The 20536-nt window shown below is 36.1% G+C and overlaps 2 protein-coding genes across 7 annotated transcripts in view; one reads left to right on the forward strand and one right to left on the reverse strand.

The window, feature by feature from the left end:
- Positions 1-1344: 1344 nt before the first annotated feature.
- On the reverse strand, positions 1345-13341 carry ankrd33aa (ankyrin repeat domain 33Aa). Of its 5 annotated transcripts, none has more exons than XM_084098865.1 (6): positions 13216-13341; positions 10729-10980; positions 6082-6440; positions 5834-5963; positions 5211-5351; positions 1345-3473 (listed from the first exon to the last, which is right to left on the reverse strand). In XM_084098865.1, the coding sequence occupies exons 3-6, from the start codon at positions 6358-6360 to the stop codon at positions 2665-2667; spliced, it is 1359 nt and encodes a 452-aa protein (XP_083954991.1). In that variant the 5' UTR covers positions 6361-6440; positions 10729-10980; positions 13216-13341; the 3' UTR covers positions 1345-2664. The 5 variants fall into 5 exon arrangements, with proteins under 5 accessions (XP_083954991.1, XP_083954994.1, XP_083954993.1 ...); XM_084098868.1 differs by adding an exon at positions 9418-9521 and having other exon boundaries at positions 10729-13329; XM_084098867.1 differs by having other exon boundaries at positions 10729-10938; positions 13216-13289.
- Positions 13342-16159: 2818 nt separating this feature from the next.
- The window catches only part of arhgef25a (Rho guanine nucleotide exchange factor (GEF) 25a), a 76135-nt gene continuing 71758 nt past the window's right edge, over positions 16160-20536 (forward strand). Inside the window, exon 1 of one of the 2 annotated variants that reach the window (XM_084099507.1) lies at positions 16160-16891. In XM_084099507.1, the coding sequence (XP_083955633.1) occupies positions 16796-16891 (96 nt within the window). In that variant the 5' untranslated portion in view covers positions 16160-16795. The remainder of the gene's footprint in view (positions 16892-20536) is intronic. The other variant, XM_084099509.1, reaches the window with a different exon arrangement.

Below are 20536 nucleotides of genomic sequence, written 5' to 3' on the forward strand. Positions count from 1 at the left end.
TTTATTAACGGCAACTGTTTTTCCATGATTGATGAGCAATTCATTTGATTTTTAACCTAAATAAATCAGAACAATTGATTCTCTATTAAAGGGGTGGTATAATGCACTTTTCGAAAGATGTAAAATAAGGCTTTGATGTCCCCAGAGTGTGTATTGTGAAGTTTTAGCTCAAAATAGCCCACAGATATTTTTATTTATTACATGGCTTGGTTGAATTCTAATGTAGAATGCGGTCTGTTATTTCTTGATAACAGACCGCTGCTAAGGATAACACACCGTTGCCATGAAAAACAGAGCGTTGCTATGGACGCAGGATTCTAACCGTAGAGACGGAACGGACTATTTTCTTTAGCAGAAGCAATACAATCGTTTTTAAATCAATAAACTCCTTTTTAAATCAATATTTTGTGTCATTTTTCAAACAATGCATCATACATTTTCATACATTTTTCTCATTTCCTCCGCTTCGCGTCGGGGTCCTGATCAGCCTGTCGGGGTTGTATTCGCTATAACAACCACCTCGCTCTACATTATCCCTTACATAGCATGTTAAAGTTGTCACTTTTTGAGGGTGAGCAAAAACGCACCGTTTTTGTGGCTGTCCCTTTAAATGCAAATGAGCTGCTGCTCCCGAAACAGAGGGCGGAGCTTCAACAGCTTGTGTCCTTTTACCTCACACAGACATGTGCTGAAAATTTCAAAAACTTTTAGCCTTTTATGTATAGACAACATTTCTGAATGGTTAGTTGGTGAATTTGTCTAGCTTATGTGTACTTATCTTCTAGTCATTAATTAGCATATTCTGTCTTGATAAATCTATAAATCGTATTCTGGGGCGTGGTTTATGTAAATTTTAGGGTTCATGATGTCACTAACCCGGCAGGAATGTCGTGTAGTCCCTACCAGCTGTTTGTTGTAGTCCTTAAAAAGCGATTTCAAATTAAAAAATTAAATAGAGCATCAACCCCAAATAAGGTTCATTAGGGCCTCTTATTACTGATATATTTTCACTTTGAACACATTAAAGACCAAATCAGCTTTAGAGATTCAGAAAAGGAACCACAGGACATGATACCAAGTAAAAAAAAAGTAAATGTCTCATAACAATATTTCGCCCTGCCTATTTTGGTTTACATGCCTTTACCTCACTTAACGCCAAGGCAAAGATCTCATCAGTTACGTAAGGATGGCGCAACGAGTGGATTAATTTCCAAGTCCACTTGTCCTCCTTTGTCTTTTGACCTTACTGCTCCAATTATAGCCTTGCCTTATGCTCAGTGATTGGTTTAAAACCTCCACTGATACCATGGAACTAAATAAGTGTACAATAAGATGTGCCACAAATAGGTGTGTTTAAACTTTATTGAATTAGACTTTTTTTGTTTCATAAAATAATGTTTTCAATTTATATGCAACTAAAATATCACAAGTCAAAACAAACATAAACAAATATTGTCGGGTGCAATGTACAGTACAAATTCCATCTTGCAGTCTGAAGGATTTTCATGCACAGACCAATAAAAACAATAATAAATAAATTCAGGGTGTTGCATAGATTTAGCTTTTCATGGGGTCAGTTTAGTGCCTGCTTTTATAAAGTACACAATAAGTGCTTTCCCTGAGACACAAAAAGATAATGTAATGAACAAATCCATAAAAATTCATTTCAAACAATTGCATAGAAGCAAAGAGGAATGATAAATATTGATAAAAGTCTTAAACTATTAAAGTGCAGTCAAAGTAAACATAGTCAAACTGCTATGATGTGACTTTTAAAGTCACCTGTAGAATATTGGAGTCCAATACGAACAAATGGAAATAACAGCAAAGAGACATACTCTACCATTCAAAAGTTTGTGGTAAGAATTTTTTTTGAAAGAAATTCAAACTTTTATTCAGCGAGGATGCATTCAATTAATCAAAAGTCACATTAAAGACATTTATAATGTAACAAAATATTTCTATTTCATAAAAGTTTTATTTATAAAAGAATCCTAGAAAAATGGTTTACACAAAAATATTAAGCTGTTTTTAACATTGATAATATTAAGAAATTATACTTGAGCAGCAAATCAGCATATTAGAAGGATTTCTGAAGGATCATGTGACACTGAAGACTGGAGTAAAGAATTTGCCATCACAGGAATATTTTAAAATATATTAACACAGAAAACAGTTCATTTAAATTGTAATATTATTTCAGAATATTTCAGTTTTTTACTGTGTATTGGATCAAATACATGCAGCCTCGGTGAACAAAATCTTACTGACCCCAAACTTTTGAACAGGAGTGTAGCTTTTAAAATCGTTTGTAAAATCGTCTATTAAAATAAATAATGATGCCATAGCAAACTCATTGAGTAGAATGGGCTTAGAAAAGAAGACCTGAATATATAAGAAATGAAACAAAGAGGTTAAAATGTTAAAAATTGATATTAATATAGGCCTACTAGTTGTTGGAGAGGTATTAATCATATTGAGGTTATATGGATGAAATGTCTTTAGACTGTATTGCGCTGCCATACATCCATTTAAAACATGAGAATAATATCCATCCATAGAAACATGATCCATTTCCCTTTTACCTCTTATTAGCAGGTATGACAGATCTAGAATGATGGCAGACAAATCAGAGAGCATCATGGCAGTCTGTTGGCAGTTTACTCATTTTTTTACTTTTTTCTTGGCTTCTTTATCCGCTTTCTCTTGTTCTGATTTTTTCTTCTCTTTTTTCTTCTCCTCTTTAGCTTCCTTGTACTTCCATATCGGTGGCTCTAAGTAACCTTTGGTTCGCTTCTTCTTCTTCTCCTTTTTGGGTGTTGGCTCCCCAGACTTGGTCACTTGAATTTGGGGGATGCAGCCGGAGGGGAACACGCTATTGCGGCGGGCCATGCTGCGCGGGACGAACTTGCGGACGCCATTGGAGGCCATCGAGAGCACGCTGCCTCTCCGCTCGGTGTTGGAACAGCATGAGGCCAGCGAGACAGAAGAGGCAGAGGTAGACGTGACAGAGAAGGAGCCGTTGCTGTGCTGTATCGTGTGTTCCTCAAGCTTTTTCCCCGGGTGCATCTGCATCAGTTCAGGCACAGCCAGGCGTCTCTTGCCGACCTCCGGCGGGCTCAAGGGACACAATGGACGGCATCCGGTGACCACCAAGGGACTGTGGAAGCTTGTGGTCATACGCACCATATGGTCCAAGATGCCATTGTCCTGGGGGTCATGTGGAAAACTAAAAGTGAACGTGGACTTCAGGCGATGGGCGACCTTCTGTCCTGTGCTTTTTGTGGCTGTGGCCTTGGCCACCAGCTCCTTCAGGTCTGGCCACTCTGGGACATAATTTTCACAGAATTGTTCAGCCTGAGGTCTGCTGTTCAGTCGTCTAAGCCTGCATAATGTGTCAAAGCGACCTGTCTTCAGAGCCCATTCTTGTATATTCTTCCCCCTTGTGGCGTCCACAACATTTATGTCGGCCCCTAGCAAAAGAGAGACATGATGATATTACAATTTTTCCTCATTGCTTAGACACTGAAATGCATTATTTTAGCCAAATATCCAAAAGCATATCAAAATAATATTTTTTTCAAAACCTTTTTAAACACATATTCAGCATTTTACTGCACACTCTCATGCACAAATGTATATTTTGATTTTTTTGTGTGATTAGGTGTTCTGCTAATTTACATGCAAATTAACAATTAATAGGAAAAAAACTAAATAGAATTTGTTAAAAATTGCATAGTTTTTTTTAATCTGCAAACTACAGTATGATTATGTTTCAAGTTTCAAATAAGTTACTCTGAAAGACATCTTAGTAAGAGATCATGCTCATTTTGGGTTATAAAAAAAAAACTAAGAAAGTTTAGTCTAAGTAAAGTGTATTAATGTTTGAAGGTAGTACAAGTTAAACTGAGTTTAATCTGTGGCTATAGTTGCTCTGGTAAGAAATGCATAAATGTGGAAACAATGTACTGGTTGTTGACTAGAAAAATATTAGCAGTTGGTGTTACCCCATCGAGTGGCAACTTTGGGTATTACAGCAATATCTTGTCTTGATTAACTTTGCATTTCCATTTTTTTTAATAATTATTTTAATTATCTGAAACAATCAGATGAATCATCAAGTGTGAAAGAAAAGTCGTTAACTCTGTTCAAGCAGAGCAAAATATTTACAAGATTTTTTAGTAAGAGACATTTTTTTAATTATCTTACAAGATTAAATGATGTAAAATAAGGATCATTTAATGTATTATTATTATTAGCTTGTCCAACTTAGGGTATATTACCAGTATTTTCCTATCAACTGTCTTTTTTAATAACAAATGCAATCAAATTAAAAGACCAAAACACAGGCAATAACATTTCTTATTTCAAAGATTGTTAAATTGATTGTATTTAGATAAGTGAAAGACAGTGACTTTTTGACAGTTGACTACGTGCAATGTAGGTGTCTTGAATTGTAACTGGTCTAAATAATCACTGTTAAGTACACACATGGCTAATCCATTACTCGCCATCAGGGCTAATAATCCAAGGGATCAGAAAAGAAAATGTCCTCAGGTTTGTCTTTTAAACCTGCTCAAGCTTATGTCATATGTCACCAAATCACTGTGCTTCAAATTTTTTTTTAATCTACTTCACCTTATCATTTTCTGTAGGCAGACTACTACTACTATGTATATGCCTATGTATTGTGGCATTTTGACTACATATTATTGCATCCTGGTTAGTGTTTACAGCTGGGTCCAAAAGTCACATTATAAGTCAAGTTAAAATTTTGGATACTAAGAAATGTCCATTACCAGAAATTCATTTTCACTGATGTAAATACAAAAGAAAATTGCAAAACAGCAGCATTTAGTTTCAGACTTTTGTAAATTTGAATTTTGACGTGTAAATTTGTCATTCTCTTTTAGAAATATTATATACAAAAGTGTAAATGTAAAAATGTCGTAACACTTGTTTGATGTGTTATGTATGTGTTGCATTGTGTTTTAACCATTATATGACAACAGTATGCGACTACACCTATTTTTATAGATTGTGCTCTTCTTTGGGGATGTTCTGGGATGAAACAGAAACAGCATCCCATGGTTTCCAATACTATGCATCCATTCACGTCATCCAAACTGCTTAAAGACAGCTGGTAGGAACTCAACCTATCTGACCTGGTCAGTTTGTAAACTAATTATTACAATCCTAAAATAACGTACCAGCCATGAGCAGTGATGCCACACAGTGATCGCTGCCCTGCATGACAGCCTTGAGGAGTGCGGTGAAGCCTCGGTTGTCCCGGAGATCCATGTCCACCCCAGAGAAGTAATTTAGGATGTAGGTGAGGATGGATACGTAACCTGCAATATTTATAGATTTAATAAATAAGTTTAGTGTAGAAACAATTTACGTTTCTAAAAATGTTTTGCTAACGTTCCCTTCCCATTAAGCTATAAAAATGTTATTTTTTAATGTTTTCTGAACGTTTAAAACATCCAGTTTAAAAAAAAAATGTCATGCAAAATGAACATCCAATTTAATAATTTTGCAAACATTGTGAGAACGTTTCAAAATGTTCAGAAAGCATTCAAAAGTCACAAATATAACATTTAAAAAACATAGATGAACGTTCAACTAAACGTTTTAGGAAAAAAACATTCTATGAAATATGTTTTTGTGCTGATGTTTTCGTGCACATAACTTTGACAGAATGTTCTATTGACGTTACTGGAAGAATGTTAGTTCATAACTTTGAGAGAACCTTCTCTCCAAAAGTTCTGAGAACGTTTCTCGTTAGCTGGGTCGTATTTTTTTCTGTTTAATGTGTTATTAAAGATCCTACCAGCCTGTGCAGCGATCATGAGTGCAGTGTTGCCATCATTATCCTGATGATTGATATCCAGATATGGGCACTGGTTGAGTCCATACACAATATCCACAAAGCCTTTTGAGACGGCCAACATCAGACCGTTCTATCAGAAAACAAGAAGAGGATTTGTCAGCATATACAAAGATGTAAACCACCTCTTCTGGCAAATTTCTGTTATGTGAATGATGCTTTATGAGTAATAAGGTTATCTCACTCCCTACCCTGCCGTTTATGTCTAGTTCCATGACTTCGTCTCTTGTAGCACCCCTCTCCAAAACTCTGCGTAGGGCTGCCGCATTGTTCTTGGCACAGGCTTGGTACAAGGTGTTGGCAGGGCCTCCACTGGCATCTTCCCGCTCATAGTTAGGGAGCACGGAGTCATCTGACAGCACACTCCCAGAATCTGAATCATCCTCAGAAACTGACAACTCAGAGGCATCCTCATCTGGACCAGAGCCCAGATTTGGATCCTCCTGCACCGTGACTTTAACCTCAGCCATCTGGCCAGCACGAGCCAGGACTCACACGCTCAGCAGGCACTTCATCATCATCTATGTCCTCGCTGCTCCCTCCCTGGAATCTAAGATGCAAAGATATAGATAAAGGTTAAGATGACACCCCACTTTGATTGTCCAACACACCACGTACATGAGCTCATTTTATTTTTCTTTTATGACAAGTTTACTTTACATAGCCAAGTGCCATAGTAGGAAATAATAGCAAAGTAAAAAAAACTGTCCTGTTTGTTTGCCTGCTATCTTTACTTATAATTTAAAAAAAAAAAAAAAAATCTTATTTAGTTGAGAAACAATCAGTATCAAAATCAGTATTTTTGTCACACCATTAAAAGTATCTAAACATCCTTAGAAAAACTTACATTTACTAAAAAAGCTAAATATATTATGGTGCGTTCAAGTCCTACTGGGAAGTTCGTACATACGAGGTGGGAATTCGTAATTACGACGGCAGGTGCGTTCAAGTCACTTTCGTCGGAGTAAGATGACGGAGTACTTTCTCTTAATTAATTACACAAAAATACAGTAAGGTTCTTAAACTCTTGTACTAGAAAATTAAGAACAAAGAAATGGGCATCAGGTGTAGGCTTAGGCTAGCCTACTTTGTTTTCTTATGTTTTTAATTAATTTATGAAGCCACTACTTTTTTTCGTTGCATTGCTATATTAGAATACCATTATATTCTGTGCAGGCAATTAGCTTACTGCACTATAGAAAAGCCTGACAGTATCACTGCTAAATAGCCTACCTTTAAGTGTTGTGGTATTCCGCCATGTTTCTCAGTGACACGCCCACAACTCGTAAAGATCGGGGCTTAGAGAAAATCCCGAGCTCCCCACTGGTATTTATGACATTGTGGTGGCGTTCAGGTGCGTTCAACTCGTAAATACGATCTATACGAGATGACTTGAACGCACCATTAATCCTTCTGTTAGATATATCTTGAATTAAGTTTATACTTCTTGCCGATTTTTTCTAGTTTTAAGCATAAATTTAAATAATGACCATCAATCTTTCTTCCAAAACATGTTTTTGCCTTACACTGATTCACTATTGTAAGCCTATAGTTAGTGTTTATATTTTAGACATGACGGGATGGTTTTCGCGGGAAATTGCGTAGGCCTACCTATTAGGCCACTCGTCCGTGAGTTGTCTTGTCATTTCCGTAAACAGAAAAACGTTTTTCCGGCTACTTTGACGCTTGTGTGGGAGTGACATAGGATGTCACATCGAGTGAGAAAGGCTGACATGACATAGAGTACGGCAAATCTTGAACCTTTTATTTGCCGACTCAACAGGTGAGTAAGGTATTTTATTCAACAGGCAAATTACCATATGTAGCTCTCTAATGGAGTTCATTGTAAAGCATTATCTATTGTGAAGTGTAATATTCATCCTCACAGTCATGCCGAAGCACAACCAAAACAATGTTCTTTCGCAAAATGCATGCAGAGTTTTATGCTTAAAGTAAGGGGGGGAAACAGGTTGCCAATCTTGCAATGTCTTCCATTATGAAGACCCTCAAGTGAAGTTTGAAGAAAAAAATAATCTGGTAATGGTAACGTGTACACACAACTTTCCCCTTGCACACGTACAAGTTTTTCATGCATGCATACTTTTTTGCAGGGTAGTGTTGTGGATAGCCATATTTGTAGCCATTTGTGGCCCTTTAGGATTTAAAATTAGAATGAAAAGTCTCACCTGAGGTGAACATTGTTGTGATTGACAGACAGTAATCTGCACAACTTCACTCAACTGTGCTGTAACAGAGATTCACAATAGCTATGTCTGGGATTAGGCTATTTATTACAGGAGAACATAGTTACTGTTAATTATTTTGACTGAAGGCGGAACTTACGAAGCAAAACATTTAAGCAACGTGATGAATGTGAATGAGAAGGAACCTATGAACTTTTGTTCAGGGTTTCTGAAAATATTCAAAGGAATGTTGAAAACAAGGTCAGTAAGTGTACGCCAAACTAAACTGCAAAATGAGGAACCATTTCACAAGTCAAGCATACATATTGATTTTCTCTGTCTTTAATTTCTAATATTGTTGCCATTCTGTAAATGGTTTGGACAGAGCTTATTGTGCTAATTGCTCAGGAGAACAGAATCAGTTAGTCAAACTTCAACCTCATGAGTAATTTGTCTGCTTATATACGATACTTTTGATTAATCAAATTCATAATAGTTAAGACCATTCCCACTTTCAAACCTCCAAGATCAAGCCATTAACCTCAGGTTACTCATGTAAGTCTCTGATAAAAGCATTTTCTATGGCTACCTTTCTCACCCTTTTCTATAGAAAGAGAAGCTACATGCAGCATTGCTCATTTTTATTTTTGAATCTTTAATAAAAAAAAACAAAAACAAAAACAAACAAACATATTTGCTCTCATAGTGCTTTCCCAGCTATATTTAGCCATTGTTACTGGTAGCGCAGCCAGTGACTGACATGCACTGTGTGTGTGTGTGTGTGTGTGTGTGTGTGAGAGAGAGAGAGAGAGAGAGAGAGAGAGAGAGACAGAGACAGAGACAGAGACAGAGAGAGAGAGACAGAAGGGGGTAGTGAGGATGGGAAAAAATTCCCTGTTAGTGCCACATAAACAGTCTGTCCTATGAGAACCACAACACTGTCCACATGCTGGTTTAACTCTGCAGACCGTTACAACAACACTGTCCCACTGTCAGCCCAAACACAATACTGCACAAAGCTTTATGCACATTTACATTTGTTTAATGATTTACATTTACTCTGTTTTTAGGTAGTTTTACTTCTGTTAATTTTTTTGGTTTCAATGGTGTTGTGTCTTGTGGTGTGATATATATAATGACAACTCTCTGAGTGTTTGGCATGGTAATGGATATGACAATGTTGATATGCTTAGTTTTGGTAGAATAGGCCTAGATCTGCTCTGCTGCTGTTACTGCTGCTGCAGAGCAAGTACGACACTTGCTACTGCCAATACATAAACAACACACTGCTGTAAGCAAGTACTGTAAGACATGCTGCTGCTGTACATTATGGAATTGAATTACCCATAGCAGATCTATACAGGTGGAGCTGGGGAAGGTGGAGGGTTTCTGAATGTGTGCTCCAACCAGTGTTGCCAACTCTCACAAGACACAATAAGAAACCGCAGCTTTAAAAACAAGCCCAAAACAAGTCAAATATTATTGTATTATTTATTATCATCAATATTATTTATTATCAATAAATGAGCAAAATACGACGAATTACGCTACAGCACTTTTAGTATTGCACTGATTGGCAATTAGCTGTGAGCAGAGTGTCAATCAATGTATTGGAGAATACAGCGAAGTTGCTTGTCAGATATTCCTAACAAGCAACCATAAAAAAAAAAAACAAATAAAAAAAAAAAACGTGACTAGCTATTTTTTTTAACGCAACTTACCGAAAAAAGAAGCCCAAAGTTGCATATTATAAGCGAACTTTCCAACTCTGGCTGAAACTGCTATAGCAAATGCTGAAAAAATATGTGAAGGTTGAGCAGAGAGCTCATTGGCTTCTGATACAGCAGGAACCAATCAGCTGTGCCCATATAGTCATGTGATTGAAGTTTAACTTATTTTATTCTTATTATTAAGCATTATATTATCCATCCCACAGCACAAAATAAATGAACTAGTTCCACATAAACATTACAAATTGAGTTGACAGTGATAAAACCCTCTCTCTTCTTTTTAAAAATATTCATTTCTTGTTAGGGTAAGGTCCCAGCAAAATTTTAAGGATCCCCAAGAGATTGCCCAATTAGAAATATATTTTGTGAGTGATTCCACAGGACTCAATACTTGGCTACAAAATCGTATGTAGACTTTCCTACATTTTTTGGGCAATATGTAAATTCATGACCAATTTTTGAAAGCAGAATCCCAAATATATAATGCATTATTTTTAATAAAATGATATTTCTATTTCACATTGCTAATATTTACACATTTTTGTGTTCATGATGAACACTCGCATCACAATTTTAATTTGACTTAAAATTACAAATAAATTAATACATTTTGAAATCTAAACATTAGAAGATCATTTTGTTTTAGACAAAATGTTCAAATGATACAATTTTTATTTTTTGTTCAAGGACAATAAAATTAAATGTCACGTTAACTACCGATATATATACTTGAGCAGTAATGTAACATGTTTTAGCATAATTTTAGAGCAAAAACAAATAATATGCTAGCAACTTGTTTCTATACACACTTATCAATTGTTCATGTTGTACCACTTTATGTGCCCTTTCAGCAATTCTGCTTGTTTCCCCAACCTTTCCAAAATCTATATGCACCAAATCAATAAACACATCCATTGTATCTCACCATTAAAAGTGCTCAGAAGAAGGTTTAATGTTGTCCGCGTCTCACTGGGTGATCAGATCATTGCTCCTGCTGTGTCTGTGTAGTCCTCCCAGTATGGATTCTTACTGTAGACTGTGTGATCCCGCTGGACAGAGCCGTGGCCCTGCCTGTCCCCTCCTCCCAGCCCTCCGATACTACTTGGCCTCCGATCACTGAGGAATCCTTCTAAATCTTGACACAGGTGCTCTGTTAAGACAGGCATGTCCACTCATCCTGATTACAGGAGATTTGTGGATTAACATTAAGAAATGGCAGCTGCCAGTGAGATTGTCACTGCTTCACTTCTGTCGTCGGAGCTGGCATATTTCAAATTAAAAGAATGTTAAACTTGTAAAAAACATATAACAGTAAATCTTACAGATCATGTGTGTGCTGGGAATCGCATGACGTGTATTATGAACTTTGCTGCAGTTATTAAAATCACACTGCCACTGATTGTTCATGCCCGCTTGCACCTACCATGTCTTCAAAACACTTCTTACATGCCCTGAAATAGCTATGGATCAGAATATGGTAGAGTTTAGCCAATTAAAACACGCTTAAGCATATAAGACATCTTACAGCCGGGTGTCGCTCATCTGGCAGCAGTCATGTGAAAAATCAGAGGGACTGAAAATGAAACTAATCTTACCAATTGTGATTAATCTGTTCCAATCTATGGTTCCAATACCATAATTATTTCTTGGGCGACCATCGAAGATACCTGTTTTTTTAGGCCTCATGAATCTGTAACTAATAACGTTAAAATCTAGGCTAATCATTTTCATGCATGTCATGACATCTGTAATTAATAGTTAATAGTGTAATTCAAGTATTCCTAAGAAGTTCATATTTACAAATTGGGAAGTCGTCATTATTACGTCAGGTGTGTTAAAGTCACTTTGGTCCGAGGTTATACTTCTAGAACAAATTTTGTAAATTAAATCGTTATAGGCCTATTGTCTATTGCAAATTGTACAATACTATGGTATTTTGTACATGCAACAGTTTTAGCAGAACTGAAAAAATAATTTATTTTAACAGAATTACCTGTAACTCTGAGATTAAAGAATGTTCACAGTTTCCCAATTGTAATTATGACTTTGTGGTGGCGTTCTTGTGCATTCATCTCATAAATACGATCTTCCCGACATGACTTGAATGCACAATTGTAATTCACTTTCTGTTATTGCATGTTTTGAGAAACTCAAAACTCCCTCTAAATTATAATTTACTCAAAACAGTGGGTCTCATTCACATACACATTTGTGCGTAAAATCTGCATACAAATCTTTTGCACAGAAATTGTAATTATTACGTTTGCACTAAATTTAAAGCTAGATTTTCTTCCGTCTAGCGGTGAAATTGTTTATGACTACCAACTGAATATTACTTTCTAGCCCCTCCCATTCCGAGGGCGTTTTAACTCCTACGGTGGCTGTATTATTTCAAATCTGCCGGCAGTCGCGAGTAATCTCCCCCTCGCATTCGTCACGGTGCCACTGAGTGTAAAAACGCGAAAGGCGAAGCTTGAATTTCCAGATATGTCCCTCTTTGGCTAATGTATTTTCAAGATGGAGGCGCAACATGGCTGCCGCCATTCGAGCGACTCGCTCGTATGTATTCTAAATGGCAGATTCTACGCTTACGAGAATACTTGATTAGTTGGTAGAAGTAATTACACATTAATGAGGACATATCATTTTGAAAGAACAAAGTGTTTTTTGCTAAGAATCAACTTAAAAAATTACACAGTGTAGCTTTAAGATATTTAGAACCAACTGAAAAACATGTGTACAAAACTCAAATCCCAGTGGCCTTCTACATCACAGTGAATCTGACAAGAGGTTTTTCCTGAGAACATTTCCTGCCCACATAAATATGCAAAATGTAAGTAATGATTAGTTAATGAGGCCCAAAGTGCTTTGAGTTCACTTCTCATTTTCAGAAAGCAGAAACTCTTAAAACAAAGGAGGGCACTTATGCATGACATCATGGCATTGTGAACAACAGACTCAGAGAACAATATTTCAAATTCAATTAAGTTTATCCAGCAAAATGAGCTGACACATTTGTTGGTTAGTCACCAAATACATTTTGGCCCATTTCATCAGGGCCTTGGTATGAAATATCTGAACAAAACAAACATGAATGACTAGTGTATTCCAGGTGGGAACAATTACATTTTTGTGAAATTCATGGTTTCTCTATTTACAACTGGTTACAACTGATCATCAATTTCAAATATCTGTAGTCAGAAACATGGAATTCATTGTGATGGAGAGGGAGGCCAAAATCAGACACACACATAAAACACCTATCTTAACCTCAATTCTTTGCACATGCAAAATCTTACTAAAAGAATGTTAGCCTTTATAAATTCATATAACCCTGACTTTGTGAGTATGATAGTAACCATGTATCAAATGTGTAATGTGTTTGTTCAGTGCAAAGCAAAGCCAGCCAAACCTTGCGGTAGTTTAGAGATGGATCAGGCCAGGTTGGCTGGATGAGTTGGATTCGAAGAGCAGGAGGAGAGGTGATGTGCGGCCACAGTTATTTTCTCAGACTGTTGACCTGAAGCACGAGAGTTATTACAGTGCAAAGACTCAGGAAATGAGACAGAGAAAGAGGAAGCTCAGCTGGCCTTAGAGATCATTCAAGTGGGGTGCTTTTGCACGGACTCTCTCCATAAGAGGAGAGAGATTTAATAGAAAAGAAACGTGTCCGTTAATATAAATACCACACAAATTATTACATATTGCAGTGTTTACCGTTTTCCATGTGCGCTTTTAATTGTTTATTCCCCATTGCGCCAGCAGAGGGCAGCAAACTGCACCGCTACTGCATCTGTTACTATTGGGTGTTGTTATGCAGTGTTTTCAGGGTACTCTGTGTACCAACACAAAATCTACCTCAGCACTAAAGTACTTTTTATTTATAGTTTTTTTTTAATTTTTTTATGTGTAACACATTTTAATGAAAAAAATATCATGGAAAAACTAAATCAGCATTTCTGAAGGATCATGTGACAATGAAGACTGGAGTAATGGCTGCTGAAAATTCAGCTTGCCATTATGATTAAGAGCTTCCCAAGTCAACATACACTTGGAGACATCTATAATTAATGAGGGACGTGTGACTCGTCATTTTTGAACATTAGGCCACTGTGCAAGATGTCAGTGTTTCAGTAGTCACAGTAAAAATTGTTTACATGCACATACATATATATAGCCTACGTATATTCTAATTATGTGCAATTAGCATAATTGTAGCGTACTGTCATTATGTTCAAAGTACTGTATTTCCTTCTAATTATATGTTCTTGTAAACTTCTTTTAAGATCTGTTATCTTTAGATAGACCAGCAAAATCTAGTCAGTATGTGTCATTCTAGTTCTCTTTATTTGTACCATGTATCATATCATGAGAGTGTGTGTATGAGGTATGTTTGCAGGATGACGGGCTGCTGAGCTCTAAGTTTAGTCACAAAAGCAGTACTAAAGAGCCATGTGCAGAGTTATTATTAGAGTCTTGGCAGTGTTTCCACAGCCCATCTTTACACGGCTTGGCTTCAGTTCGGAGAGGCTCAGCCGGATCACATTCTGCTTTCTGCTGTCCTTATCTTCTTTCACTCTCGCTGTTCACGAGCATACACCATCACAGAAGAATATGTCTAGAGGAAAATCCGACCCAAATTTGTGTGTGGTTTGGGCTGCAATATTTGAGAGAGAGAGAGAGAGAGAGAGAGACATTTGTAATTGTATAAACGTGTGTTTTGACTCCAGGCCAGGTGAAGAGGGAATGAGCAGCAGACTCAGGAATGCGTAGGCCTATGTCTACTCTGCTCTGCTCAGAAAAGCACACATATATATTGTGGGCCACCCAAGTATGCATATCATGACACGGTCATTCATCTAACCTGGAAAATATCAAGGCTAAAATAAGCATGGAACTTGCAGGTTCTAGACAAGTAAACAAAAGATCCAACTAAAAGGCTTCTTCTCTAATTTATAGTGGGTCAATTATATCAGTAATTAGCAAGCATGCAAGCTTTCTAGCAGAAATACATGCTACTTCATTTAAATAAGTTAGTTTTTTTCAAGTTTCAGTTTAGTTTTCACATTATATATATATATATATATATATATATATATATATATTTTTTTTAATTTATTTTATTTTATTTATTTATTTTTATTTATTTTAATTTTAGTATTTTAGAGCTGCCAAAGTTAATTTATCATATAAATATGTTTAAAGGTGTTAAAGTTATCTGGGCTGTCTACTATTCTAGTGGGGTTGTTTTTATAGTGGTATTTGTTACTTGTTATTTGAAGGCGGTTTCGAATAAAAGGTTTTTAATTTTATACTTGTGTATCTAAAATTAATTTGAGGTCATTTTATTTTGTTTTAGTTTTTTAAGTCATGAAAATGTATTTTTAGTTTAGTTGCTTTTTAATGTTTTATTTTTATTTTGCTGTTTGTATTGCTTATAATGCTTTATAATGCTGTATATCTTTTTTTCAGTAAATGAAAATGTTTTAATTTTAATTTTTGTTCCTAATAATATTTTTTTAGTCACAATATTGCATGTTTTTGGTTTTAAACGTGTTTTTTTTTGTGCATTTATTTGATTTAAAAAAATGACAGTAAAAACAGTATTGTGAAATATTATTACAATTTACAGTTTTCTATTGTAATAGAAATTTTAATTTTCCTATATTTTAAAATGTAATTTAACCTGTGATGGAAAAGCTGAATTTACAGCATCATTACTCCAGTCTTCAGTGTCACATGATCCTTCAGAAATCATTCTAATATGCTGATTTGATGCTCAAGAAACATTTTGCTTAAAATTCAGCAACAGTCAGCTGCTTACATTTTCTGTGGAAACCTTTTTTCCCCCAGGATTTTTAGATTAACAGAAAGCTCAAAATAACAGTATTTATTTGAAACAGAACTGTTTGGTAACAACTGAAAAGTCTTTATTGTCACTTTGATCAATGTAATGCTGAATAAAAGTTTTAATTTCTTTTAAAAAAAAACTAAAAAAATCTTACTGACCTCAAACTTTTAAATGGTAGTTTATATATGATTACGCCAAGGGTACACACGTAGGACAAAAACAAAGTTGAGGAACACTAAATTAGTTTAACATGTTCAGAGATTTCTGGAAGACTCCACAGCCTCCTCCTCCTCCTCAAGCCTTTGTTGTAAGTTTTAAAGCGGGCAGCTATTATGAATTATATCTGACAGCTTCTGTGTCGGTGCCCTGAGCCCAGCACAGCTGCCTTATTTGGGTCATTTGCTGCTTTTCATGCTTGCACCATGCCAAAAGCCATGTGTCATCCAGTCAGACTCGATAGGAAACAACAAAAGTGAGTAACAGTGAAAGAATAAGAAGAAAAGGAGGTGGACGAAGAAGTAGGAGATATAGGAGGAGGACAGAAACTTGTTCTAAGAATCAGTGTGGTGTTGTGCAAGGGAGGCACAATAGATGATGAAATTGATGTACAGAGGGTGGAGAGGATTCGGCCGAATGGGAGGTAGATTCACGCAGCCAATGACAAGCCAGAAAAGGCTGACTCATGAGTGATTAGATGTTCTGTTCACAAAAGGTCCCAAAAGCCAAGGAGCTTGCAAAATCAAACTACTTTTGTTAAAGGAAAGGAGAAAGAACAGAAAGATATCTTTACCGTTTACTGTGGTGTGGTTAACCTAATCTCAGGAACAAACCCGGTTTTAGGGGGAGGGGAAGAGAGGCCTGACTGAGACCCACAGAAAGACCTTCCCACCTGAGTGAGGACGCTTTAGTCTGGACAACAGCACTCTCTCGTCTGCTAAAGTCCACTTTAAACGAGACAAAAACAGACCATCCTCCTCCATAATTCATTATTTATGTGCAACAGCGTTCCAGAGGATCATACAAATTTGTAGCTGGGCTGCGAATAAAAGCTCTGGCAGAACAAACCATAAGAAAGACAGGGATTTTGAAGGAGGGAGGGAGTATCGACAAGGAAAGTCACATTGACCGAGGCTGCTGGAATATGAAGGCTCTTCCAAAGAACCAGGGACGAACCGATCAGATTTTGGGTGCTATGGCGGATATGCTGACATCTCTGGCGATACCCAATCAGAAGTGGGTGAGTGACTTGTTTGGCTTTTCACCTTTGCACTAAGTCGTTCACTTTGTAAACAATATTTATGCAACACACGTGACCATTGCACAATTATACCAATTGATATCTGTAATCATTTTTGGTTGACTTTTGATTTGATTTTAAGCAAAGTTTGTTTTGATATGTATTCACATATAACTCTAAATGATGAACGGCAGCTGGTTTTACGTATTTGTAGAACAATCCACATGTATTTTAAATGTACTGTAACTTCGCGTGGTCATAATAACCATAATTCACGGAGCAGAAAGAGTCAGTTGCTGTTATTTATCAAGACTAAAGTCAGAGTTCTATTTTTCAAGTCAGAAAAAAATAAACTATTTGCAAACATACTCCAGTAGTTCATTTGAGGATACGAATTGACAGATGAATTGTGTCCTTTCTCTGTAATGTGTAAAGCTTCAGAAAAACAATTTATATAAAGATTAAATTACCCTTTGTTTATGAACATCCATATTTAAAATTGTCATAACAATAAAATCCATCAAAGGAAGAACACATCACATTCACAAATTGGAAAAGAATGGAGGGATAAACAATGAAGTCAGTCAAAGAATGACAGAAAAACATTTCTGGGGGAAACTATGCAAGAACCACTTTATAGTCACACGAAAGACACTCTCCTGGGTGTTTAAGAGGAATTTAGAGCACTCGCAAGAGCAGGAAGCTAGCACTGATTAAGACATTTCCTCATAAACATTTATTAAGACTGATTAAGACATTTCCGTGCATGCAGTCTTCTTAAAACAGCTGTTAAGCGGTAGGTCTAACTGGCTGTTTACTGTTCTTTATGGCATTCAAAAAAGTTTGACATTTTTTTCCCCTCAATCATATCATTTTTTTTCAAAATCACTCTAATGAACCTGTCACTCAAACTGTAAGACAACAAACAAGGGAATGATTGGCAAAATATTTTGTTTTTTACATATAATATTACCATCTTATTTAAAATTAACCCAATATATATATATATATATATATATATATATATATATATATACAGTGGGTTTAAAACATAGACTGTATGTATAGGTCAGCAGCCTATATATCTATGGTTTAAAATACCACTCTTTTGTGTTTTCAGTTCCACTGCTCTTGCCAAAGTAAAGTCTGAGGAGGAAAACATTTGTGTGAGGAATGTTAAGACTATTTGGTAGAAAATCGTCTGCTAAGAACATAAAAGTAAATGTGATCTAAAATGTAACATTTCAATATCAGTCTATTGGATTTAAAAAAATCACTAAAATATTGTTACATTTTGCAGTTATGCCGTGTTCACACTGAATGATTTTAGGCCGATTTTCGCTCGCTGACAGGTTTTGGGAGATCACCGACAAATGCCCGAAATCATAGGCAAATCAGCGCTCGTTCACGTGAGTGACAATCACGCAGTGTGAATTATCAAATACGCGATCTGAGAGAATCGCCGACGCCCGTGAGATATTTGGCATGCTAATGCTGGGTTCACACTGCACGATTTTTAAAGTAGTCGGGTCACTGTTCTTTTCACACTGCACGACTATCTAGGGCAGCATTCAGTTGCTGCTGTGTTCACACTGCACGATGGATCGGCGACAGGTGGTTTCACACTGACTTTACAAAAGAAAGTATTTGACAATTGACAATCTGACAATTTGATTGGTCCGAACAGCTTTTGTTCGGGCATAATAGCTCCACAATGGTGACCGAACTTCCCGACCGAAAAATTTGGTGGGCGGGGCTAAGTTCGGGTGGCATCCAGGCTAAGAAGTTCAAGTAAATGAACTCGCGTCGCTTCATAAAAGTGAGGTTAAACCCCTTGAGAGACATGGATTACTTTTACGATGTCTTTACTACCTTTCTGGGGCTTGAAAGTGGTAGTTGCATAGGCTGTCATTGGAGGGACAGAAAGCTCTCAGATTTCTTTAAAGAGGTGGTAAAATTCCCTTTTCACAAGATGTAAAATAAATCTCTGATGTTCCCAGAGTGTGTATGTGAAGTTTTAGCTCAAAATACCCCACAGATATTTTTATATAGCATGTTAAAGTTGTCACTTTTTGAGGGTGAGCAAAAACGCACAGTTTTTGTGCCTGTTGCTTTAAATGCAAATGAGCTGCTGTTCCCCTCACAGGGGGCGGAGCTTCATGAGCTCGTGTCCTTTTACCTCACACAGACATGCTGAAAATTTCAAAAACATTTATCCTTTTATGCTCAAACCGAAGTCAGAAAGATGGAGAGACTCGAGAAGAAGTGACAACATGTAGACAACATTTCTGAATGGTTAGTAGATGAATTTAAGTAGCTTATGCGTAGTATCTTATAGTCATTGATTAGCATATTCTTTCTTGATAATCTATAAATCGTGTTCCAGGGGCGGGGTTTATGTAAATTATAGGGTTAGTGATGTCACTAACCCGGGAGGAATGTTGTGTAGTCCCTACCAGCCGTTTGGTGTAGTCCTTAAAAAGTAATTTCTTTAAAAGAAAATATCTCCCTTTGCTTTGAACTTTGAGCGTCCTTACTTTGCAGATGTTGTTTATGCTCAAACAGCAACATTACACACTAACTAAAGTTAGAAAAGTGAAATCATATTCAACCTCCCCTTTAAAAAGATCTTAATTTGTGTTCGAATGTCGAAGATGAAGATGAACGAATGCCTTATGGGTTTGGAATGACATGAGGGTGAGTAATTAATGAAATAATTTTCATTTTGGGGTTTAATGAGGACATTTTAAATTTATAATGAATTAAAAAAGGAAATAAAGAGCAAAAATGTGGTTATGGGACCATGTTAAGTCTATGTGCTGGGTAGAATACTTAACAAATTGTAGTCTTACTGAATACAAATGACATGATTAAAAATTGTAGTTAATAATGTAATCTACTACATTACACATTTTAGATGACTTTCGGCAACTGGTTTAACATTGATTTGAATAGTATAATCTCGTACCATATTGATAATACAAAGAGAAAGAAAAATGATTACATTTTTCGTTATTAACAACATGAAGTGCATTAAACATTACATTACCTCAGGGTTTCCCTATCTAGAGGTTTGGAAGGGTTTTGATGAAAAGCTAAGTAATAATTAATTCAATATTTAACATTTTAAATTAAAAGAAGTAATTTTAAAATAAAAACACTTATTTTGCTTATATATATATATATATATATAAGCAAACTTTTTTTTTTTTTTAAGAAAAATTGTAATGATAAAAAAAAGAATATTTAGGGAGAATAAATTAATTATGAATAATTTACTTAGGTATTAGGTATATGGCTGGAAGGTGTGCAATAAATCTGTTTAATGCACTGGTAGTTCCAAGTCAGTTCAAGCACCCTCTGCTTTGCATCTATTTCAAATAAATGCTGTTCTTTTGAACTTTTTATACATTAAAGAATCCTGAAAAAAAATGCATCACGGTTCACACAAAAATATTAAGCAGCACAACAATGGTTATAATAAGAAGGTTTCATGAGCACCAGATTAGCATATTAGAATGATTTCCGAAGGATCATGTGACATTGAAGACTGGAGTAATGGCTGCTCAAAATTAATCTGCGCCATCACTGGAATGGGATAAAAAAAACAAGTAACTTCTTTTTTGTTGTTCTTCTAACAAAAAT

Source organism: Abramis brama (genome assembly GCF_963993115.1).
Source record: "Abramis brama genome assembly, chromosome: 22".
NCBI lineage: Eukaryota > Metazoa > Chordata > Actinopteri > Cypriniformes > Leuciscidae > Abramis > Abramis brama.